At 37.8% G+C, this 26167-nt stretch overlaps 1 protein-coding gene across 1 annotated transcript in view; it reads right to left on the bottom strand.

Moving 5' to 3' along the window:
• SEL1L2 (SEL1L2 adaptor subunit of SYVN1 ubiquitin ligase) overlaps positions 1–26167 on the bottom strand; it is a 73766-nt gene that overhangs the window by 38325 nt on the left and 9274 nt on the right. The window contains exons 2-3 of the mRNA XM_044748589.2: positions 18984–19086; positions 14436–14598 (exon numbers count right to left, since the gene is read on the bottom strand). Of these exons, the coding sequence (XP_044604524.2) occupies positions 14436–14598; positions 18984–19033 (213 nt within the window). The 5' untranslated portion in view covers positions 19034–19086. The remainder of the gene's footprint in view (positions 1–14435; positions 14599–18983; positions 19087–26167) is intronic.

Here is a 26167-nt window from a genome sequence, read left to right as displayed (position 1 = left end):
AATGGATATCACTAAGTGAAAGAAACCAATCTGAAAAGGCTACATACTGAGTGATTCCAACTATATGACTTTCTGAAAAAGATAACTGCAAACAGTAAAATGATCAGTGGCTTCCAGGGGCTGGGGGAAGGGAAGAATGAATAGGTGGAGTACAGAGGATTTTTAGGGCAGTGAAACTACTCTATATGATTCTATTATGGTGGATATATGCCATTATATACTTGTCCAAGCCCATAAAATGTACAACACAAAGAGTAAACTCTTAAAAAATGAACTTCAGTAAATTCCTTTTACTGAGAAAGACTGTGGCAGGGATTGCTGGTTGTATTGCAGGATTTTTCTTCTTCCAGAATAACAGATCCCTTGATTTGTAGCCCTGGATGTGGTAACCAAAATAGACTGTAAGATTGAACCACAGGAAATTGATGATGTGGTAGGTCAAATGTCAGCAATGTCATGGTTTAACTTAATATGTTCCACAGCCTCCTTAGCAGTCAGATGTGGCCGTGTGATTAGGTTATGACCAGTAGCCATGAGTGACAGTGATGTGAGCAACTTGCAGGTCATGCTCTTAAAGGTGTGCTTTCTCTTTCCACTCTTTCCCTTCCTACTGGCTGGAATGCTGACACGATAGTAAGCCAACTTGGACAATGCAGACAAGGGCAACATCCTAAAGATGGCAAAGCCACAAAATAGAAGGAGTCTGAATCCCTGATGACTTCACTGTGAAGAGCCACCTTCCCCACTCAAATTTAACAGTAGGGAAAACTACAATTCTGTTTTGTTTGTCGCTATTATTTTGAGTTTCAGTCATATCCAGCTAAACCTATATCCTAACTCTGCAGTTTTCAAAGTCTAGTCTGTGGATAACTTGGAACACTAAGACCTTTCATCAGGTCTTCAAGATCAAGACTATTTTCATAACAATGCCAAGATATGATTTGCACTTTTCATCATGTTGACGTTTGCATTGATGGTGCAAAGCAACAGTAGGTAAAACTGCTATCATGTTAGCATGAATCTGGGAAGCGCACCAAATTGCCATTTCTACTGTTACTGTATTCTTCATGCCACACATCACAGTAAAAATAAAAATGCAAGTTTCTCTTAAGAATGTCCTTGATGAAGCAGTAAAAGCATTGTGTTTATTGTCCCAACCCTTGAATACATGTCTTTTTAATATTCTATGTGAAAAGATGGAAAGTAGTCATAAAGCACTTCTGTATAGTGAAATAAGTTGGCTGTTTCAATGAAATGCACTGTTTCAGTTGCAGGCTGAACTAGCCACTTTTTTCACGGGATACCGTCTTTACTTGAAGAATCAAAGGACGGACTATGTTCATTTGTATTGGCAGACATTTTCTTGAAAATTAAGGAAGCAAGCCTGTCACCTCAAGGAAAATGAAAGTATTTGTTGCCAATGATAAATTCAAGCTTTTAAGCAAAAATTAGAATTTTGGAAAACTTATATGTACAACCATGAGCTTAACATTCTAATACTTAAAAACTTTTGATGAGATCAATGATATTGACAAATGTGATTTTTTGATATCGTATAATGAAATGTGTCAAATTTGGAAGCTTTGCATAAGTCAGTGAATCAATATTTTCTAAACAACTTATGCATGATGTTATAAAGTTATGTATGGGTAAAAAGTTCTATTCAAAATTCAAGATAGGTCAATCAATTTTAATGTAACAAGAGTAGGAAAAGTTCATTGATTGATTTCAGATTCCACATTGCAACTAACATTTAAGAAGTTATCACTTGTTGAGTTTTGGTGTACAACCAAAAAAGAATATGTACAATTATCTGAAAAGCTTATTAAAATACTCCTTTTCTACTTTTATTTTGCTCCTTCTTCTTTTAGCTTTTTGAGATATATGCTTAAGTTTCTTGTTTATCAAAATATTTACGGCTGTATATTTTCCCCTGCATCTGGCTTTAGCCATATTCTATAACTTTTGATATATAATGTCATTATTGCCATTGAGTTGTTTTTTTTTGGGGGGGGGCAGTGAAGAAGATTCACCCTTAGCTAACATCTGTTGCCAATCTTCCTCTTTTTTCGCTTGTGGAAGATTAGCCCTGAGCTAACATCTGTGCCAGTCTTTCTCTATTTTGTATGTGGGATGCCTCCACAGCGTGGCCAATGAGTGGAGTAGGCCTGCACCCAGGATCTGAACCTGTGATCTCAGGCTGCAGAAGTGGAGAGAATGGAACTTTAACCACTCAGCCATGGAGCCAACCCCTGTCATTGAGTTTTCAATAATGCAATTTCAGTTTCTATTTTATCTTTGCTATTTGCTAAAAATTAAGAGACTCAAAATTCTATAAGGAGCTAAATTTTAAGCTATCTTTTTGTCATTAATTTTTAGTTTTATTGCTTCTAGTCAAAGGATGTAGTATCATTTCTATTTGTTACAATAAATTTAAATTTTTCTTTGTATGATCATCTTTTGAAAATATTTTTTCAAATCTTTTATTTTTCAATTTTGTTTAGGATACTTTTCCATATTAAATCTTTTTTTTTTTTGAAACTGTATTATTTTAATGAATCCACTTCTATGACTGTCATGAAGCCCAGGTTGTGTTGACAGTGACGAGTTCTGGAGGTAACTACACCCCACTCTGGACTTTCTGGTTGTAACCGCCATCCTCTCTCTACCTCAGCTGAAAACCCAGACCTATGAGGCTTCAATCCCTACCCTCCTATTCCTGGAAGATGCCAAAGCCAACTACATAGGAGGATTTTTCAGAGAAGACGACGTTGTCTTCTCAGAAGACAAATCCTCTACTTTGCTTTATGAGGCAGGTAGCGACCCCAAACCACAGACAGGTTGAGACCTGCACAGGCCTCAATAATTAAATCTTAATTTGGCATGTAGATGTAGTCATTTTTGCCCGCATGGATTCTCTTTGTGAAGCCACCTTTCTTCCAATCGTAGTTCATTTGGTCCAATAGAACTCCTCACCCCTTTCTGAATCTAGGAGGTCACATGACACAGGTGCAACTAATCAGATTATTCTCCTGCTGGCTGCAGTGATTGATTCAGGGTGGGCTTGTGATCTAACCCAGTGCTTTTGCTGAAATCATTGGGAAAGAATCCGGCTTCTTTCACAGAGACTTCCAGATATAAGGGCTAAGTATACCTAGGGTTGTTGGTGGCCATCTTTGCCTCTGCATGGGGTCAGCCTGCTCAAAATAAAGTCATCATAGACAAAAACAAAGGGAAGAGACCAAGAAAGTATGTCCTAATGTCTTCATTCTAGCCTCTGGATCCAGATTATCTAAAGGCAGCTGTAACTTGGACTTCATAGCTACATTCCACTTTTGCTTAACCCAGTTAGATTGTATTTTCTTTTCTTTTTTTTTTTTGAGGAAGATTAGCCCTGAGCTAACATCTGCTGCCAATCCTCCTCTTTTTTTGCTGAGGAAGACTGGCCCTGAGCTAACATCTGTGCCCATCTTCCTCTACTTTATGTGTGAGATGCCTACCATAGCATGGCTTGCCAAGCAGTGCCATGTCCACACCCGGGATCCAAACCAGCAAACCTTGGGCCGCCAAAGTGGAATGTGTGCACTTAACCGCTGCGCCACTGGGCTGGCCCCAGATTGTATTTTCTATACTTGAAACTCAGAGAATCCTGACCAATACAAGTGCACCTCTCTGCTGATGGGAAGTTCATTAAGTTAATAGATACACAGGGAACCTAAATTAATCTCTGTAGAGTAGTTGCTGCCTTAGTACTTAGTAACTTTAAACTGTATAGTCGGTTGGTGCTCAGCAAATTAATTCCTTCTTGCAACGCTCTCTGCCTTTCAGACACTTGAGGTCAGCTATCTGGTACTTCACTTGTTCCCTTTTACAAAGATTCCTGATTCTGCCTTTCTTGTGTGATATATTTTAGGTGATTTTCACCATCTTGCGTGATTTTCACCATCTTGCGTGCTTTCTGAATCTGGTCTACATTATGGATGCCATATATCTGTCATGGCCTTGTCAAAACAAAGTGGTTACAAGTTTCTAAAAAAGGGAATATATCCCAAAGTATATGAGACTGTGTTAATTTTTGTTACTAAATTATGTGGGAAAGGATTGGCTGTCACAAGTAAAGCCATAGAACTGAAGGCAGGAGAAATTGCTAAATCCCTAGGAATAGATGAAAAACTAATGAACAGTGAGAGGCTGTTGTGTCCAATTTATGCATCTCGAAGCATTATGACTAAGGTGTTCAACATCAAACATTGTCAGAATCTTGTCGCTGACTTTAAACTGAACTTCAAGCAATATGCGGTTCAATTAAGGAAAAAATAAAAGTAAGAATTTAGTCAAATAGGAAAGTGTCGGAGTCAGTAGTTGCAGAATGCATCAATAGTTTGGAAGAAAATCCTGGAGGTAATTGCAGAGCATTCCCTTAAGAAATGTGGCCCCACTGACGTTCTTAATGGCATAGAGAATGATGCCATGTTGGACAAAGACAGATATCAACTAAGGGTCCTAAGTTGAAAACTGATTCAGTTGGACTCTGAATGAGAAGAATTTTAGGAACACCTGAATTTACTTAACTTATATTTACCTTTTTACGTAACCAAAGACTGACATATGATAAAAATCTATGTCTAAAACAGCACTTCTAATAACAACAAAATAAAAATTCTAAGTAATAAGAAAGTATTGGCTTATGCTTTAATTGATAGCATTTTAATAATACAATTATATAACTTACACTTAAAGAGCACGTAACTTTTGGTTGATGGTGTTATATAGATAAAATATAGGATTATCATCTCTACCACATTTTTCAGATGTCTTAGTCTAGCGACCCTGTAAAATAGAGCTTGCTTAATACAAATTGTTCTTAGTGAACCCCTGTTCCTTGACAAATAGTACTTCTTTATTTTATGGGATATTCATAAACTTTTTGAAAATATGGTGGGAATCTTATCCATTCAACTCATTAGCACTTTGTGTGATTTTCAGAATTTGACAGCCTCCAGGCCTTGTGGCTCCTTGCCTGCTCTTTTTAAAAGTCACTCTAAATCACTGACAAGTTGGTGGTGACATCGTTTATAAGTTCTCTCAGTACCCAGGGTGGAGTTGGATTGGCCCAAGAGATTTGAACTCACTGCAAACAGATGTTTGCTTCACTTTGCTTCGGGTGCTTCTGAGAAAAGTGCTTTCTTCCCTTTTAATTCTGAATATAAGGATTCTTATTCCAGTTACTATAGCTGGGTAATGAATAACCCCAAAACTTAATGACATAAGCCAATCATTTATTATGCTAAGGGTTCTGTGGGTGAGGAATTTGGACAGAATAGAGTGGGGATGGCTTGCCTCTGATCCACTAGATGGGGGCCCAAGTTGGAAGACTCAAAGGCTGGAGGCTGAAATCATCTGAAGGTTTGTTCGTTCACATGTCTGGCAGTTGATGCTAGCTGTTGGTTGAGATCTTAGCTGAGGCTAATGGCCACAACACCTACATGTGGCCTCTCCTGCTGTATGGGCTTCCTCATAGCATGGTGGCTGGGTTCCAAGAGTGAGCATCCTGAGAGACAGAGCTAGGTAGAGCTGTGTCCTTTTTAAGACTTAACTTTGGAAGTGATGTAGCATTACTTCCACCAATTCTATTGTGTGAAGTAGTCAAGGGAACCACCTAGTACAAGGGGAGGGGAAATAGACTCCACTTTTTGATAATGTTGGTTAAAGTGCTGACATAGCAAGTGAGACTAGAGATACTGTTGTGGCCATTTTTAGAAAAGAAATTGTCACAATGTTTGACAAAAGCCAGAATAGTGTAGGGACATCCCACTTCTTCTTAGTTATTAATCTGTAGGTCTAACCCCTATTCCATCTAATTTTTTTTTATTATAGAGTATTTCAAACGTATAAAAGTAAATAGAGTAGTATAACAAACGCCTTGGTATCCATCACCCAATTTCATTATCTGTTATCAACTTGGCCAATCTTGCCTCTTTATATCCATACCCATTTTCACCAGCCATCCAGTTTATTTTGAAGCAAATCTTAGACAATATATATTTCATCTGTAAATAATTCAATCTGTACCTCTAAAATAAAAAGGCCTTTAGAAAACATAACCATAATACCATTATCCACCTAAAAACACTAACAGTAATTTGTTAATATCATCAGTCAGTATCTATACCTGTGCAATTGGCTTATAAATTTTCTTTTTACTTTTTACATTTATTATTATTATTTTTTAGTTTATTTGCACTGGGATCCAAATATGGTCAATTAAATGCAATTGGGTGGCATGTCTCTTAAGTCTTTTTTGATCTATAAGTTTCTTATCCATCTCTTTTCTCCTTGTATTTTTGTTGTTGGAAAAAACAGGTCATTTATCTTGCAGGGTTACACTTAGTCTGGATTTTGCTGATTATTACACTGTATTTTCTGTAAATTGGTGGTTAGACTTAGAAGCTTGATCAAACGAAAGTGTAATTTGTTTGGCAAGACAAGCTCATAGGAAGTGCGATGTATTTCCATCAGGAGGTGCATAATTTCTTGTCTCTGCTTTATGATATTAGGTGCCACTGATGACCATTGCCTTGGTCCATTGATTCTTTAGGGGTGGCAAAAAGATGTCGTTCTAATTCTATCATTCCTTCTTCATGTATTAGCCAGAATAATTTTATAAAGAAAAACTTTCCTTCATCTGCTATACTCTGAGATATAGTTTGCATAGAAGAGTCAAGATAAATCTTGAGTCTTTCCCTTTATCAGTTCTCAAAATTATGAGAATTGGTTCTCTAACATCCCCCAAGGTGATTAATGAGTGCTGTTTCTAAATATCATTATGAACTGATGCATTTAATTATTTTTGAGGTATTTCAGTTTATTGTGATCATCATTCATTTTGGTGCTCAGTTGTTCCATCATCAGTCAGTAAGAGCTTATTTGAGTTGGATCAGTCCTTTGGTCATAATCCTAGTATTTTCTGACAGCTTCCTTACTATCAGGTATGATAAGATGCCTCAAGATTATCTTGTACATTTCTTGTTCCACACCCAGAATCTGACATTTTCCAAAGATGCTGGTTCCTTTATAGTGGGAGAGGACTTTCGGTTTTTACTTTAAATATAATTCCTTTTTGGGAGGAGAGTTAATATCAAAATGTAACTTTTTATGTATTTTTTATCAAACTAATAGATGCATATGTATAAAAAATTAAAATTCTAATGCTTTGGAGGGCTTATAATATAAACATCAATACCCTGCTCCTTTCCAGGCCACTCTCTGTTCTCTTCATAGACAAACATTTTTAATTATTGTAGCTGTTTCCTTTTGATAATTACCACCATCATGACTCCTGACAAGTTGCTACTACTTGTTACTTAATTTATATATTTCACACACTATCTGCAGATTTGCTGTATGATAGATGATGATTTAGGTCATCTCCATGACTTTCTCACTTTTTCTCCTTCCTCCTCTTCTCAATAGAGTCATAACGCTATTTTTTGTCAGAACATAATTGTAACAGTCTATTGAGGTGTTTCTAATATTTTCAAGTCTACTCATTTGGGGCTTTATCCTTCCTGACCCCTTTTTTAGAGGTTAATTCTACACTTTTATGTATATCATTGATAACACGCCTTTTCCTCCCTGCTTCACGTTAAAAACAATCTGGTCTTAGCCATTCAGCTTAATAGTTGATGAAGTATTTGAAGAGCACAGAGTTACGAGCAGATTGGCAGACACTCGCTTTCACCTTGGCATCAATCCATTAGTCTATATTCTTTATCTACTGTTATCAAAGCCCACATTATTATTTTTTCATCTAGTTCATGAGAATTTCTTGCAACTTTGTCAAATATCTCCCTAAAATCAAGATACATCGAGGTGTGATAATTCAATCAAAGCTGAAAAGGAATTAGTTCTTAACTTTTTTATTACACTTTCAAGGAAAAAGAGCTGTGTTACTTCTTAAACTAGAGAATTGACTGCAGAGTTCAGTTCTCAAAAGCATGATAGCTCTAACATGTGGGTTATGAGCATAATTTGTATAATTTACTTAATTGATAAACTGAAAAAAATCTATGATTCTGCTTATTCTTCTTCAGTCTCAAAGCTTTCCTTTTTAGTAAATTGACCACAAATGCTGTTTTTACAAATGGAAGACGTCTGTAATCCTTGCACTCCTCTAACCCTTGTAGTTTATATTTAAAATGGCTAAATTGGCTCATTTTAAGGATATCTTTAGTCAATATTAGATTTTTATTTTTCTTGCTGCTCTTGGCAATTTTTGATTCTGCTCAATTTAGAATCTTGTTTATTTATGTGGAAACTTTAACAGTGAACAAATACACTGACCTTAATATGAGAAAATGAAGATACTGTTCTATTCAGTTGGGTTTGTATTTTAAGATGCTTCCACCTTTTGTGCAGAGCTTACTCCCCTTTTGCCCTGTTCCTCCTGGAGAAATTTGTGAGGTTCGTGAAGTTGGGAAGCGGATTGCGTGGGAGTTAAATTTTCATCCTGTGACAGAGGAGGGGAGCTTTCCTCTGTATAATGCTCATTCTAGAAGGTAAAGACTAAAACCATGATTTTACCAGCTTCAAATAAGCAACCCAAAGAGCACGCTTCCTCTCTCTTTAGCAGAAAAATAACAATGGATGATTTTGAATTAATTCTCTGGAAGGCTCAACCTTCGTTTTATTTTTTCACACTGCTGAAAGCATGGCAGGCACTAGAGGAAGACAAAAGATGTTACGAGCTGCTGCATAGTAAATGTGCTGATTATAGTCAGTGCTATCTTATTCCTTTACACCTGGGCATTGTCACTTAACTTTACAATAATCGGTTTTTGGTACTTGGTCTTTTTCTGAGATAAGGCTGAGATGAAATGAAATGGATTATATAATGATTAAATCTTAATCCAGAAAAAATAATGCTGCTTGTCAAAAGAGAAGCTACATAATAGTGATGACATCAATGACACTTTCAGTGGTTTTTAAAGGTCAAGCTCTGCAAATTCGATTGTATCTAAGACTTGATTCTGAATGGAATCGTTGTACCGTGGTTTTCAAGGAACTGTTAAGGTAGCTGGGATTTGAATGGAAAGAGTTAAGTGTAGAGGATATTTTATTATATTTCAAAGCAAATTATTCAGGTTCCATAAAAACAAATTAAAATTAAATATTCCTCCTTTTACTTTTTATTCAAGAAATTATTATTAAAAGAGAAAAAAGATTAATCAGTTTTCTTTTAATTATTGTGCAAAGCTTGAAAGCATCTGAGATCATTACTTTCAACTCAGATTGCATGCCAAACAAAAATGTGGATCAAAGCTAATGAACAACTCAGGTCTTGTCTGCACCCTTAATACAAAAAGAACATTAATATTGAGAAGAAATGCTCCACCCGAGTAATTCTAGAATTATCAAAGTGATTATTTGGTTGATACTAAAAATGATTTTTTTCAGTAGTAGCACAGTGCTAATAACTACAGTGCCTCTGTGAAACACTTCTATAATTCACATCTGAAATAAATGAAGAATATGTGGAATCTTTCCATTGAGACAAAATTACTCTAAATCACAAAGCATGTTAAAACATGCGGTAACTCATATCCTTCTCCTTTATGTATCAATTATAGTTATTTTTACATAATAGAATGGATTTTCCTATAACTCATAGTAAAACTATTTTGAACTGTATAAACAAGGAAGTACATACATCTAAGTTAAATAATTTTTTTCTGATATCTACCATGAATAGAAAATTTACAGGAAAAGAAACCCCAAGAAAGTATTTTAAGAAAGGAAATAGCTACAAATAACCACCACTTAGAGATTACTATAATTAAGTTTTAAGGTGATAGAACGTGGATGATCTTTATCTTGATTCTTAAAGCAAATGAGGTTTAACTCTACCTTCTTGTTTGGCAAATTAGACAAATTTCTTGTTAAAACAGTTCACTGATATCAAGAAAAGAGTGATCTTTCTAATTCTGAATTTTTGCTTCCTAAATGAGAATCGGAGAAATAAAAAGTACATAACGTGTCTACCTCCTGGTATAGTATAGCTGGCGTAGTACAGTATCTTATAGGACTTATATGACACTTTTTTGTTTGCTATATCCTTAATTTCCACTATTTTCATGAAGACTACTCTATTAATTAACAGTTCTTATTTGGAAGGTAGCGATTCTTTGAAAATCAATTCAATGGACTCTGTTCATAACTTTAACTGCTTTTGTTACCCTTATTGGCATTTTCTTTAATTTATTTGGATTTTTGCAAGATGAGCCATTCAAGGTACATGAAAAGCAATAATTAATGCCCCTTTTCCTCCATCCGGCTTCCTTTTATAAATAGCCTGAAACTGCGTTTCTTCCTCCACCCACTCGATGCCGGATTCATATAATATGGATTCATATCTTTTTTGTTTTCTTTGTTAATTCAGGTCTCTACTAGACCTCTGGCACTCCAGGCTTCTCCCATCTGTTACACTTCAGTGTTTCTGATTGTTCTTCCCTTTTTTCCCCAGATATGGGTGTCTTCATCCTCTTCATTCTCTCTTACTCTCTATCTCTAGCCCTCTCATTCTCAGTAAACTGTATTTCCAGCTTCTTTAGCCACGTTACTGTTGCTACATTATCCCCACAGATCCCAGCAACATTTCCTACCAGTTCAGGCAGGGTTCCTGTAGCAGGCTGGCTCAAACAGCCTGAGAAGAAAGGTGGTGACCTGGCTATGCCTATTAGAGAGCTGTGATCACTATGGCATGTGGCTAGCCTGGTTCTAGCAACCAGCAGTCACACTGAGCATTGTTTGTAGCACAAAACTTCTTTAGTTGTTTTTTGTACAAGCAGATAAGCCAACTGCAAGAGGACTTGCTATTAGAAATAGATTTCCTATAGTGGTGTCAGGGATGATAGTCAAAATTTCAGAGTAAAGTTCAGCATTTGTCAGAATAGAATCCAGCTGTAGCTCTGAAGCAGAGTCCTGTAGGCTCCCTGCTCACCCAGATTTTAACACTTTGGTTGCTAGATCATGAGGAGTTCAGGGGACTAGAAGGAGTCTGAGTGAAGAATAAAAGTGTCCAGAATTTCAGGAAGGGCGTAAGAGGAGCTTGGGGCAGAGACTTTTTTCCCAACCAGCATTTCAACAAACAACGTGGCTGAATTTTGCATATCAGGTCAATGTCAGTCTTTTGGGTGATAAGTTTGTCCTCACCCACATTCTGTCTTCTTGTCCTCCTGAGACCAAACACACACATATACTAGACAGGTATTTTACAGATTTTACAGATGAAGAAATTGAGACTCAGAGAGGGCAGGTCACAAATGCCAGTGTTGGAGCTAAGATGTAAAGTCAGGAGTGACTGACTCAAAAGACAAAGCCATTGGGACTAAGATTGTCACACAACATTATTCGTTAGTGTTCTTCAACACTAGCTAAGGGATCTTACAGATGTTATTTGGTTTTCTTGTGAAATAGTGTGGACCTTATTATCAATCCCCTTTTCAGGTTTGGGAAACCTGAGGTTTAGAGAGGTAACTTCTTCAGAGATACTGAAAGAATGAACAAAAGATGGAAGCTCATTAGGCTGTAGAATCTGGATTCACATACTATCAACTTTCTGATTCCAGAACTCCTGCTCTACCACACCATGCCACCCTGAAGCCTGCAACTGTACATTTCTTAGAACACTCTCCCAACAATGCCTGCTCTTCTCCACAAAGATGGCTATGATAACACATGGCCAATGGTCATATATTTACATTTGCTTTCCCTGGCATTGGGTTAGCACGAAGCCAATTACATTTTCCTTCCTGATTCTCCTTAAAACTAATGGTGAGCAATTGACAGTCAGTTAACCAGGACTGGAGAGTGGTCTGTGGCCATGCAATAGAATCACACTAACTAGAGTATGTGGAGTGAAACGCTGACTTCAGCTCTAAAATCCATGTGTTTTGTGTACCGTTTGTGTTGATTTGGAATTTCTTTTCTGGGAGTAGTATTTTGTCCTTCTATCAAATACTTTATTTAAATACAAACAAATAAATCTTTTATATTGCCCATATCCAATATTCTAGACTGGGTACAAATGTCACTTCTTCCTTGAAGCTTTCCTTACCTGCCCCAGCAGAACCAGTCAGACCCTTTTCTGTACCTAAAGCACAGGTCTTAACTGTAGTCAATCTAAATTGTTCTGAAGTTATTTTTTTATATTTCAGATTAACCCATAAGGACTTTGACCTATTAATCTATTTCTTCCCATCAACCAGATTATGTTTGGCACATAGTAAGTGTCCAAGAAACAATTGTTGACTTAATCAATTAACTTACCCACTGAGAAATAAAGTTCATGTTCACTAGCTTGGAAAGGAATTAAGTGATATCGTTTTTAGTGGTGGACATGATGGTAACATTTGGTCTGTCTTAGAACTTTATCATTTTGATTAACCAAATACAGGGAATGAAGGCTTAACAACTCTGTTATAACATTTATAATCTGTTTACTGCTTTGTAAATATAATTATTTTATATTTAATTGCAAAAAATTACCTGGAGTAAAATTGTATTCAACAATTTGAATTAATTAAAATTATACGGATATTTGAAATGGTGATGTTCATCTGTATATATTTACATGGAAAGATGTCTATGATATATTGTTAAGTAAATAAAGAGCAGATTAGGAAACAGCAATTAAAGTATGATCTCATTTTCATAAAAAGAAATTTATAGGAAAAATTCTAGAATAATAATAGTGAGAGTAATAATAATATTTATATCCTTTCTTTACAATGAATGATTATAAATTTTCAAGTATGGAATTAAGTGCCTTCACGCATTATTTTAATCCTCACAATAACTCTCTCAATTCATGTATCACTAATTGATTCAGCATTCAACTTGTGTTTCTTGTCCAAGGCACTGTGCTAAATGTTAGAGATACAACAGTGAATCAGACAGACACTGTACTCAGTGTTTTATCATTATCCTAACTCTACAGATGAAAATTAGAGAGCTTTCCCCATCCCTCATGGGTCTTCTGGTCCAACTTATCATACAGACCCAGAGGACTCCCATAGGCTACATTTGCCACCAGTCTATTCAGGTGGACATGGCACAGGAACCCTAGTTTCCAAGCAGGGCAGCATCAGACCTTCCTTTCCCTGGGAGTCCTTGCAGCAGTTCACACGGTCTCCCAGCAGCCATCATCTTTGGTTCCCCAGACAATGGATCAGACTCAGGGAGATGAGAGTTACACTGGGTGGGTGCAGGAGCCACCCTAACGTAACATTCTCCATATAACAACTCCGTATGTATAGTGTCCAGGGTTCCCATAAGAATCACTACCACCATCAGATATTTACAGTTCATTATAGCTTCTCCCAGTCCAAAGGAAGTTTGCCAGTCAGAGGTCATTTCAATCATAAGCAACGCTACCCGGAAACATGGTTAACATTTTACTCCTATCGAATTACTAGAAAAACAGAACTAGAGAGTGAACCAAAGGTCAAATTCTCAAGCAGAAGAAGGGGAAAGAGTTTTGTTAAGTAGCTATCCAATAAGCTAGTGGCTGACTGGATTCTACCTTAAGTCTTTCTGACTCTGAAGCCTGACTTCTGCACTTTACTGGAGGGTAATAAAAATGATCTCAGGGAGGAAAGCTTTTCACTTTCTTCTTCATTCTTTCTGAATTCTCAAGGTTTTTTTTTTTTTGTAGAGAGAATGAATTTCTTTTGTAATCAGAAAGAAATGTTTTCATTAAAAAGACTAGCAACATGAAAACGTGCTTTTGCCATAGCATTAAGTGAAAGCAGCCAGAAACAAAATGATATAGGCATTTGCATTGTGATTAGAATGATGTAAAAAGAAGAAGGCAGAGGGGAAGAAGCCAAGCAAAAAGACAAAGCAGTCCTAAGTAGCTGAGTTAGGACGGTTGGCTTGTGAAGGGCTTCTTTTTCTGTTTTCCAGATTTTCTATGAAATGCTTACATTATTCTTGGAATAAAATGAAATAAATTTATTAAAATAGAAAGAAAATATATTTAGTTCATAACATACTGGAAATGTAAAAACCAGGCAAACATCATCCTAAGGTAATAGATTTAGTTCTCTTTTTCTTTTTATAGGTAAATATATTAGGGGTTCAGAGTTCTCAAATTATTTCAAAACACACACACGAGCTTGGAAGATGGGAAGGTGGATTAGAGAGCAGTTCCGTTCCATTCCTGAAAGTCACCCATGTAACCAAAAGAATTTACCCAGGGACCTTGCTGCGTCCCTGCCCTGACACCACTATTTCAGTGCACTGCAGTGACTTGCCTAGGTCTGGGTTCACTCGGAAGAGTGGAAATATTATTGCCCAACCCCTTTCACATGTTATTTGTTCTATAGTTATTTCAGGATGTAGCTATTTAAGGTTTAATTTTCTTTTAAACTCACGTTTTGGGCTTTATAGGATCCTTCTTTAGCCAAGGACTCATATAATTGGATAGCTGCTGTTATGTTTTGCGTGCCAACATTTCCAAATAGCAAGGCATCAGCCATTTTCTCCATAGCTTTCAAATTTCCCATGTCAGCTGCTTTGGCAAACAGTATGTAGGCTCTGTTTCAAGAATATGAAGTTAGGATTATCAAAAATGAAATTTTCTGCTCCTTACTTCGTACTACTTTTCTCTAACAAGTAGGACCCAATTGTCATTGCTACTAACAATACAGTTTAGCTGAAATCCTTTATGTCTCTAGACCAGTAGATTTTTTCATCCCTAGATTAGTCTAAGACTATAATTTCAAATATATCTGACAAACAGTGAAGCTGCTAAAAGGAGAACTATATAGGATACACCATGCTTCAAGCTTATACATCAAGTGAGGTGAAAAATTGAGGCATTTGTCCTAACATAGTAAACACTCCCATTATATGAATATTTGTTTTATAAAATGAACTCTGAAATATATGACAATATAATCAAAATCAATTAAAGAATCAAAACTGGAATGTCACATCTAGGAAGTTACTATCATGAGAACAAAGATCCTTTTATATTCTGAAATAAACAGAGCATATTCTCGAGCACAGCAAAGCCAGACTGTGGAAAAACAATAACCAAACACAACCTAATGGTTCCTAGAGCTCTAGAGTCTGACTGCCTGGGTTCAAATCCTGGCTTCACCACTTATTAGTCTGAGAGCTTCAGGCAGGTTAACTTCTCTGTGCCTCTCTCATCTATGGATGGGGATAACAGTAGCACCTACTTCATAGGTTTGCTGGTAGATTCAATGAGATAATTCATGTGAAGCACTTGGCATAGTGCCTGGAACAGAGTAAACACTCAATAAGTTTAGCTATTATTATTATTATACTATTGCATAGATTCTAAAGTTTTATATCATGATAATTGTTCTCCTGTGAAAGTTTAGTGATTACAAATATAGATGCCATAGGGTTGCCTTACACTGCAATTTCTGAGTCCCCATCAGATGCAATTTGGATCTGATCTGTATAACAAGCTGTGATGGAGAGCCTTGCAAAGTCAAAACTTGTGTCAGAGAAAGAGAATACTTTTGGGATTTATTTTTACTCATGTAACTTCCTTTTTGGCAGCAGTAAGACCAGAAAGCATTAACCTCTGCCTATGACCTTCACTCAAATACAAAAAACCACACTAATCTGCCATTCCTTCCACGTCAGAAGGATCAGGAAACTCAGCTTCATGTATCGCCTATCCAGGCTGATGGTAAAATAACCTGCTCTTGGTCAAAGGCTGGAGCAGAATAGAAGGGACAAAAACAGAGGGACTGAGTAACATCCAGGTAGGTATTAGGGTCCTGGATGCCAAAACAGAGGGTAGATTCCAGTGCAACAAAAAGAAGCTGGGAGGTCAAGCAAGAAATTAACCTGGGTCAGAGCAAGCTGAGATTCTGGGGACCAGAAGGCAAATAATAAGATAGAAGTTCTCAAAGCTCAGTAAATGCAAATTTCTGGCATCCATGGACAGGCATGACATCAGGATAGAAGCTACTCCCTGAAGCCCTCTGTCACATAGCTTGCTGCTGCAATTACATAGTTTGCTGGGACTAGAAGGGCATCACCATGGACTAGGGTAGAGAAACCTGAGATAGGCTGCAGGAGCCATCAGTATATCCATTAACTGGTCCCATGGGGCAGCAAAAGTTTGCAAAACCAATCCCTCTAGCTGTCTTTGATTCTAAGGGAGGGGTAGGTACCTAGGTCTCCTGTCCTGAAAGACCAAGTTGATATAAGGAATACTAGAAGTAGGTCCTAGGGCTGGAGAAAGTTGTTAGTAAATTAGGAAGGATTAAGATCTGGGCAGCAATCCCCAAGAGGAAAAAAGTAGGAGAAACTGGGAGCAGGGGCAGATCCCAAAAAGAAAGTTCAGTTTGGCATCTGGATCATCTCTAAGGGATCTGGTGTTGGATGCTAAGGTAAGAACTGGGGAAGAAGGAGTTAAGTGCATCTCTAAGACACATCAGAAACTTGGTGTGGGGCAGCAGCTTATCTCCAAACTTCCTTTGCTGATGGGGAGTAATTCTTAATGACACCTAACCCTGGCTGTCACTGAGTCTTCCTGACGCCTTCAGACAATTTTGTGTCTCCCTGATATAAGCTTGCTTAGCATCTGTACTTCTAACAGCGCTGACTTTTTCAACAATTTCCCCCCTCATATATACGAAGAGGCGGAACGAATGAATGAATGAACTTGGCTAGGGAATAGCCCAATTTATTGGAATAAATTGAATATGAGTATGGATGAGTCAAAAGGACTAGTAGCACCTCTATCTTGTGCTACCCCGACCTGAGAAGTGGTGAAGTAAGGAGGAGGTAGGATAGAGGAAAGAATGGGAGTGAAATGATTCCCCTTTGGTTAGTAGGGTGTGCTTTCATTTTTCTCTCCTCTGACCAGAATCTTAGAGATGTTTATATAGGTAAAACTAGCTTAAGGGGAGAGCAGACAATCCTGATAACTGAAGGAATTTCACTCAGCTTTCCCACAAACTTCTGGGGCCTCTTGATATGAGCAGGTTTGGTTTCAATTCTCCATTGCTACTAACTTAGAAGGGTCAGGAAACTCAGCTTTACGTACACTCTCGTGTATCTGCTGCAAAAATAAGCTGCTCTTCTGGCACTCTTGTGCAAGGACTGAAGAAGGATAGGCTGGGCAAAAATAGCCTGAGATTGAATGACAGCTAGGTGGGCATGAACATTCCTGCACTGCTGGATGGTCGGCTACCAGGGCTGGGTTTTCTCCCTTTCTTTAAGCCAAAGAGGAAAGCATCCTTCAAGGTTAAGTGGATAGTTACTTGGGACCTTCTAAGAGTGATTTTGCCCCATCAGGCTGAATCTAAGGTTTTCTTGGACCTCATCTTGGGTTCGCCTGCTGTAGGCAGAGCTAGTCTGAAATCTCAGGGACAAGCCCCTTCCCAGAACTCCATTGTTCTCTCATCTACCTAGATTGGGTTGAGAATTCCCTATTCTTACTCACTCGTGGGCACCTGAGTGAGCTTCCCTATCAGGTTAGATTGTATTTTGGGGGTCTGATTTAACCCCATCCTCATCATAGCAGTCTCTGGGGATGCTCAACATGAGGCCCAGGTTTTGCTGGGGATGATTTCCTTTGCTTATATAAAAGCTTCTAATTTAACTTCCCTTAGAGAGAGGACCAACTTCTTTCCTTCCTTCTTCTTGTCACTTTGGAAGAATTACAGAACCTTTTTTGACCTTCAATCTCCTCCTCTGTAATTTGGGGATAATACTCAATGTCTCACAATATCATTGTGAGTGACGAATAATATTCCGCACATAAGTGCCTAGAACAACATCCAGCACAAAGAAGGAGTTTGACAAATGGAAGTTGTTGATGTTGTTGTAACCAGGTTCATAGCTGAGTGCCCCTTCATTCTCCGTACTCTTACAGTCTTCTCGAAGGCTTCAAGTTTTAAGAGAGACTTCATGGACTCCGCTGCTGCCTTGTCTCTGGCTGCCCTGTATCAGCTCTGCGATGCTTCCCCAGGGCTAATATGCCTAATCTGTGTGCAAACAAAGATGTGTCCTTGTTGAGGGTTCAGAGCCCGTTCTTTCTATTATTGGCTCAAGACATACTTGCTTTCTTCTCTCTCACACCTTCCACTTACCAGTTAGAGGACCAGAGATACAAATAACAAACGATTATCTCCTAGTCACTATGTGTCAGGCACTGCCTAAGGGCTTGTCTATATTATCCAGGGCATAAAGAGGTTAAGTGTCTTGCCCAGAATCACACAGCTGGTAAATGGTAGAGCTAGGATTTGATCCCAAGGTTTTAACTAGAAACTTGAAGTGTGACCTTAAGTTGTGTGCCTCTACCGGGGGAAGAAGATATTTCTGCCTCCCTTTTAGACAAAGTAGACTAGCAGAAAGAGAAACAAGGGACACAGAGTGAGGCCATGTGGCCACAGTTTAGTCACTTTCCAGCTGTGTGTTTATGATTACCTCACTTTAACATCCTTGAATCTTTGTTCCCAACTTTTTGCCAGGGAAAAATGAAGCTCTTCCTAACTCGTAAGGCTGTTCTGGGGATAAAATGGAACCACATCCATGAAAGTGTTTTGACAACCATAAAGTGCTCAGTAAGGCAGAATAAAGCGTTCTAAAACTACAACTACTCTAATTCAAATAACACATATTTTATTGCATTTGAAATACCTAATAAATTAAAGCTAACACGGGACATTTTTACCTGAATGCTCAGATCAGTGCCTTAATTCTGCATTTCACTTAAAGTGTAGGGACCACGATTTCATATACAGTTCTGTTTCGACTGACAATTTGTAGGATTCTTTAAACATCATTTGATCCTTTTAAAAACAAAAGCTTAAGGCCAAATAAGCTTGTTATTCTAATAAGCTTTTAGTGACAAACTAGATTTAGGATTGTTCTTTTTTCTCAACCTGGAAATTTAACTTGGCTTAAGTAACCAAGTAAAGACTTACTCTTCTTTTTGTTTTTGGTTTCTAGACTGCTGGAGAATCTTGATGCCCATCTTAAAAAGCTGATCTCCTTCATCTGTGAAATTTTTCTTTGCTGGCTTTTTTGCTGTATATGAACAAACAAGGAAAAATAACATTATTTTTGTATTTTATCTTTTAAAAATAATGTGCTGGCATGGTAGTTTGGGTTTTTCTAAACTCTGCATTTCAAGATCGTCTGGTTTTTGGTCAGAAAGTAGAAGCTGCTTACAAAAGTACCCTCTTCCTGTCTTTTGTAAAAGGATCTGGAGGATGGAGGAGACAGAGAGATGCTTCTGGTGGTGGGAGGGAGAGAGATGTTCCTGGTCTGGGAAAGGGATGCAAAGTCCTGCAAAGCAGAAGGCAGGAAGCAAGGCCTCCAAGGGAAGGTGTATCCTTGAGGCTCAGGCTCCCTTGTCTGAGCACGACCCACAAACCTCAGAGTCGTAAGATTCCAAGAGAACATGAGCAACGGGCATCTCCGAGATGACTAGTGTACACGTAACACTGGAATTTTGCTTTGCCCAAGCCTCCTACCTCTACCCGCAGAACCTTTCAGAGACCTTTCTAGCCTGACTGAGAACTGTTGGGGATGAGCATCAGGAATAAAAGAGGGAGAGTAGATGTGTCAGAACACATCTAAAGACCTTGGTACACAGAAAGTACCAATAACTGCCTTGTGGGATAGGGGCTCAGAGTCAATTTTACAGGACATAAGGAAAATAAAGAAATGGAATTTTACCTGCTACATTGATACTTCTCAAGTATTTCTATAACACTTCACAGTTTTCAAAACATTATCACCAGTTGACAGACAGAGAAAGCTGGTTAGAGGGAGAATCAGTCTCAGAGCCACACGCCACCCCGGACACACAGACTCACACACACACACTATACGCACAACCTTGTCAAACATCACAGGGCCTCTCAAAATCCATTTTGACACTCAGTGAACCTCTGATTTAGGTGAACAATGCCTGAAGCCATTTTAAAGGAGAGGCACTCTGGGATTTGATGCCTCATTAATAAGGACACTAAGAACCTTAAGTGGTCCTTGTTTTCCTTCTCCTTGACAAAGTATCAGAGTTGTCCACTTTCTTTTTTAAATTTAAGAAGTTTTTAAACTTAAAAGCTAATCTACAATTATTTTGAATGCTTCAAATGATCTAGTCAATTTAGTAATACCAGATGCTTTCAGAACCTAATTTCTGCTTTGAGTTATATGTTGTCTGCACTTACGATTAAAGAGGAAAAAATAATGGGGAAAACCTACTAATCTGTGTTTGGAATAGTAATTGCTCCTATTAAGATGTTTTCAAAGAGTAAGAATAAATTTTGAAAGGCTGACTCTGCATGCACATATATTTGAGAAATGATTTACCACTACAGATTTCTACCCATGGCTTTTACTTTTATTTGTAGTTCTTTTTTGGTTTACCAAATTTATTGAAATACAACTTTTCTTTACTGTAAGATGGCTCAATTATCAGATAAAGTTATCTTGACAACACTTTAATTTCCTTTTCATAGTTCAACGATTTCCAAACTTGAGGGAAGCACAGTCAAGAAATAATTTGAGGAGACCACTCTGAACTTGACGTAAAGGACCTTCATGAGTCTGCAGCCTTGGAATGGCCAAATGGTGGAGGCCTGTTGTTCTGTCCTGATAGGGGCTCTAAGCTGACTGAGAAGTGGGAGGGCTGAGCATCAGCAAGAGAAGAGGGCAGAGCGGACGTGCCAGAGCACTATTTAAAATAGCAGCAAGTGTGCAAAGTGCTCCAACTAGATGAATTTATATTTTAGTGTTTGTCAGAGACATAATTTGTAGAGAAAGTTCTTGACACTTTACTACTTCTGCAGTCTTATTTCCATTACTCCATATCTAACCTGGATATTGTTATGGGTTGAACTGTGTCCTCCAAAATTCGTATTTTAAAGTCCCAACCCCTAGTACCTCAGAATGTAGCCTTATTTGGAGATAAGGTCTTTAAAGATGTGATTATGTTAAAATGAGGCCATTAGGAGGGGGCCCTAATCCCATAGGACTGATGTCCTTATAAGAAGAGGAAGAGACGCCAGGGGCATGCGGACACAGGGAAAAGACCATGAAGGACACAGGGAGAAGGTGGCCATCTATAAGCCAAGGAGAGAAGCCTTAGAATGAAACCAACCCTGCTGACACCTTGATCATGGACTTCTAGCCTCCAGGACTATAAGAAAATAAATTTCTGCTGTTTAAGACAACTTGCCTGTGGTATTTTGTTATGGCAGCCCTAGCAAACTAATACAGATGCCACTCCAGACTGCATGGAAAACAAGCTGCCTCTTCTCCCTGTGGAAAGGGATGCCCCCAAACTCAGCTTCCCATCAGATCAGTAGCTACCTTCTAAATGTAGGCGAGACTGTAATTTCCTGTGAGCCCCCAAGGTCTCCAGGTGCTGGATGCCTGACTTTCCCAAGTAGCTGGATGCTCAAGTAGCTCACCTCTGACAAGGTCACTTTTTCAGGACTGTACTTTAAGTGGTCAGTGTAGCAGGTAGACCTTCCACGTGTCCAGCAATCCCTAGACCCAACTCACCTCTCTGTGGGATGATGGGAGACCTGGGAATCTATGCCTTCTCTTGCTGACCCTTCAATTGTAAATTTCCCTTTTCAAGTCTATTCCTTAATCCCTGTCACTTGTTCTTGTGGAATTCATGCAAAGTCCTCTTGTTCATAATGACTAGAAGCAAATCTTTGGAACAGAAAGGGCCCGCTTGCTTGTTTCAGATATTAATGAGAAAGAGGAGATCTGGAGACAACTTGTTCTCTGTCATCCAAACATTAACTTATCCACTTAGTATGAATTGAACACACACCATGTATTAGACACAGTGCTAGACATCGTGTTTATAAAGCTGATTGAGACATTGTCTCAGCCTGGCGTGGAGACAGACAAGTTTACGAAAAATTACAATGACATGTGGCAGACACTATGTAATAAGGTACTGTGAGAGTACAGCACAGATTGGGTTTCTGTAAGCAACAGGAACTCAATCTGATTGACTCAAGCAAAAGAAACTTATTGGGAGGCTGTTGAAAGCTCATAGAACCAATAGATTGGTCAGGAATGAGAGCATCTCTGGAAGTAGTAAGAAGCAGATACTGCTACTGGGATGGATTGGAATCCAATCCTTTTAGGAACTTTTCTCTGCTCCAGACTCCATGGAGGATGAATCTGAAGGGTCTAGTTAGGGAAGAAAATGTTCTCATTCCATTCCTATAAGAATGTATCCATTGGGGAAGACCTACTTCCTCAAAAGGAAATTGAGATAGTGAGAAAGGTAAAATGGATGATGGGAAGCCCCCACACAGCAAATGCCCACTTCAGGCACCTTACTCTGACTAAGTGAAATAAAAAAATCTTCATAAATGAAGTGACATTTTAGATAGTTCTTGAAAGGTGGGTAGGAGTTTGTCAGGCCAAGAGGATGAAACTGACATCCTATTTGGAGGAAACAGTCTATGCAAATGAACCATGGGTATGAAACAATGAGGGGTGGGAATGCATCTTTAACCAAGAGTGAGGGCTTGAGTGTCATGGTTGGTCATGCAGTCCAGGCTGGCTGTGGACATAAGTGATACTGAGGGGAGTGGATGTAGGAGTGAAGAGAGAGTAGGAGCAGGAAGTAGAAGTCATTGTGAAGGTGAAGGCAGGTCTGAGTAGGAGAAAGAGAGAGAGCAGAAGTGGCAGGAAGGCAGCTCTGATCAAAGACAATTTTGGAGTTTGAAATCATATTTGTTAAATAGCTCTACATGTGGTGGGTAAGTGGCTGAGGAGAAATAGAGAAAAATATGGTGGGAATTGAGGAGATCTAGGAAATAAAACTAGGTCTTCAACATGGATATGTAACCCCTGAGGTGCTGGTGGCCTGTAGTCATTGACTGATTGATGTGGGGATCTAACTCCCCTGCTTATGGAAAGGGGCCAGTCCTCCAGTGCAATTCATTTTTCAAAGCTCTGAACTTCTGAAACTTTCTCTTTTCTCAGCTCCTTCTCTTGCCCTATCCTGCATTCCTCACCCTCTTATATGTTTCACCACAAAATCTTAAAACCTTAACATTTAAATAAATAAATACCATTTAAACCATCTAGAAAAATAAAAGGAAGAAAATTCATTATTTTGAATCTCAAATTCTAATTACATCATGAACCAATGATGAACCAATGATAAACCATGAGCCAATGATAAAGGATCGTTGAAAGTTAAAGGAATTAACAATTGAACTGGGAGATGAGTATCTTTTAGTCTGACTAAAATCACGTGCTTTCACCATTAAAATGATACAAAGAAATAAAAATGGGAAATTCTTTCCCCTGCAGAAAATCTTGCCTACACAGACATTGCATCCTGCTTATCTAATTTCAATTGTATTTAATATAAACCAACTTCGGCTTCTGATTTTCTAAATAATGCATCAGAAGAGCTCTTCACATTTGCCCTTAATGTGTGCCAGGAAGATACAGTCCCAGATAAGGAAAGAGAATAACGATCCATTACTAAAAATAACTCCATCCAAGAAAGAATGACTCAACTAAGAGTTTAGTCAGATAAAGAGGACGCCAGCTCAAATACACTTGAACAAGAGCACAGATATTTACAATAATCAAGTTTATTCACACTGTCCCCAGATTATTGCTGTCAAACATAAATGCCTCCAGTGCTATTGCTAGGAAATGATAGACAAATTGTATTATAAGCAGAAAAAGAATTTCCTCTTCAAATATTTGCTAAAAGCAAAACTTGAAATAACAGGGAGTCTGACATACAAAGATTTATTTCACTATCTAAAACTCTTAATTTAGCAGAAAGAAATACAGTTTATAAAACAAGTGAAAAAACAAAAACTATATATTGTTATAATAGAAGCTAAAATTTATAAAGCACTTAGGCACCAGGCAGTTTTCTCACTGACTGTGAGAGGAAGCAGCTGTTAACATTCCCATTTTACAGATGAGGTGATGTAGGCATACAGAGATTAAGTAACCTGCCCAAGGTCATACAATTGGTACCCATATTCAAATCTAGGCAATCTGACTCCAGAGTCTGTGCTCATATTGTTTCTCAGAGCTACATAATAGGTAAAGGCATGTGATAAACACAAAGTTACTATCAGTTGATGAAAAATTTGGAAAAGAGGTCCAAAATAAATTTGTTGAAAATAAATGTAATTTAAGTATTTGAAACAACGGCTTATTTATAGCAATACATCATTTATCTCACATTATTGAGAAATGTATTTCATATAAATCATTTTTCCCATTAGACAAGTCATATCCCTTTTTATTCTGACTGTTTTCTGATTGAAATACATCTAAAAAGTATATAATATATTCTCCCACCTTCTCCAACAGAAGATAGTGAGCACGATTTAATCTGGTCTTGATGGTTCACAGCATCGTTATGCACACATGACAGTACCTGGTCTAGTTGGTTTGGACATGATTATATAAGCAGACAGTGCCTGTGGGAGGTCTTGAATAATGGGAAGCCCTTCAGTAAGTGAGAGAGGAAGGGGCAAGGGAAACACGGTGACATGCTGAAAGAGAAAGATGGTGACTGCTGAAAGTGGGTTGACAGCTGCACTTGCTAATTTATGCCACCTTAGGTTACTGTTTCCCAAAGGGTTCATAAGATAATTTTAAGTGGTACACACAGAAACTAAAATTTTGATAGTTAACATATTTAGTATATATTCATATGTAGATTCTGTTTGTGGCAATGACACTAACTTCCATTTTTTTCTTCAAAAAGTTAACAATGAAATATCTCAAACATATTTTAAAAATCAAGAAAATAAAATATACCTCACCATATCCCATCCTCCTCCACCCCCACCCCCCCCACCCCCACAAAATTTAACAGATGGTAACATTCTGCCTTGTTTGTTTTAGGTATCTCTCTAAGGAAACAGACACAGGCAAATGTAAGAGACACACCCAAAGCCTCTACCCAAGATCTTTTCCCTTTGCTCCCTCTTCAGAGGGAGCTACTGTCCTGACGCTGGTATGTAGCTCTTTTACTACATAGATGTATCCAACATTATTTCTATACTTTATATAAATAGTACCATACTGTATATACTTTTGCAACTTGCTTTTTCACTTTTTGAGATTTATCCATCTGGATACGAGTAGGCCTCATTCACTCCTTTAACCAGTGCCAATTGTCTGGGCAAAATTCTTTGGGTGAATAGAACAGTTTATTTGTTCATTCCTCTCTTATTTATCCTACCCGTTCCATGAACATTAGGTTTTCCAACTTCTATGTTACCAAAACCAATTCTGCAATGAAAATATTTACACACATTTTCTTATACAGATGAGTGAGAATTTCTCTAGGATATATTTCTACAAGTACATGTGCCAACTATGGGGTATATGCATCTTAAACTTTACTAAATATTACCATCCTGCTCTTCAAAGAGGTTGTACCAAACTTAGACCCTCACTAGTGATGTATGATGGTTCTCCTTTCCTCAAATTCTGGCTCACTCATGGGGTTATCTTTTTGTTTTGCCATCTGTGTGAAATGATAAATGTTTGCTATCAAATTTGCATTTCTGCAATTACTAGTGAAGTTAAATATATTTATTGGCCTTTGGTTGTTTTCTTTTTTCAAGTGCCTATTTGTATCCTTTGTTCAGTTTTCTATTTGGTTTTCCTGTTGATTTGTAGGTGTTCTTTATATAACCAAATACTAATTCTTTGTTGACTGTATTTGTTGCAATACCCTCTTCTAGTCTGTGGCGCTTCCTCCTCCCCCCCCCCCGCACTTTATAATAAAAATACCTCTTAAATTTTTAAATTTTAAGGTAGTCAAATTTGTGAATTTTGCCATTATAGTTTTACTTTTGTCTTTTCTAAGAATTCTTTCTTATGCCAATATCATAATGTTCTTTTCTAAAATTATTAAAGCTTTGATAGTCACATTTAGGTCTTTAATTCACTTAGTATTCATTTTTGTGTATTAGGTGAAGATGGGATCTGATCTTAATCTTCTAAATGAGAATCAACTGCCTGCGATTCAGTTTGTTTATCAATTCAATTTGTTTATCCTTTCCCAGATGGTTTGTGGCTTGTAATTTCATATACCAAATTCCCCTGTATATATGAGGCAGATTCTAGA

Source organism: Equus asinus, chromosome 15 (assembly GCF_041296235.1).
Source record: "Equus asinus isolate D_3611 breed Donkey chromosome 15, EquAss-T2T_v2, whole genome shotgun sequence".
Lineage (NCBI taxonomy): Eukaryota > Metazoa > Chordata > Mammalia > Perissodactyla > Equidae > Equus > Equus asinus.
The sequence above is the reverse complement of the archived record's forward strand: the minus strand, read 5'-3'. Positions and strand labels throughout refer to the sequence as shown.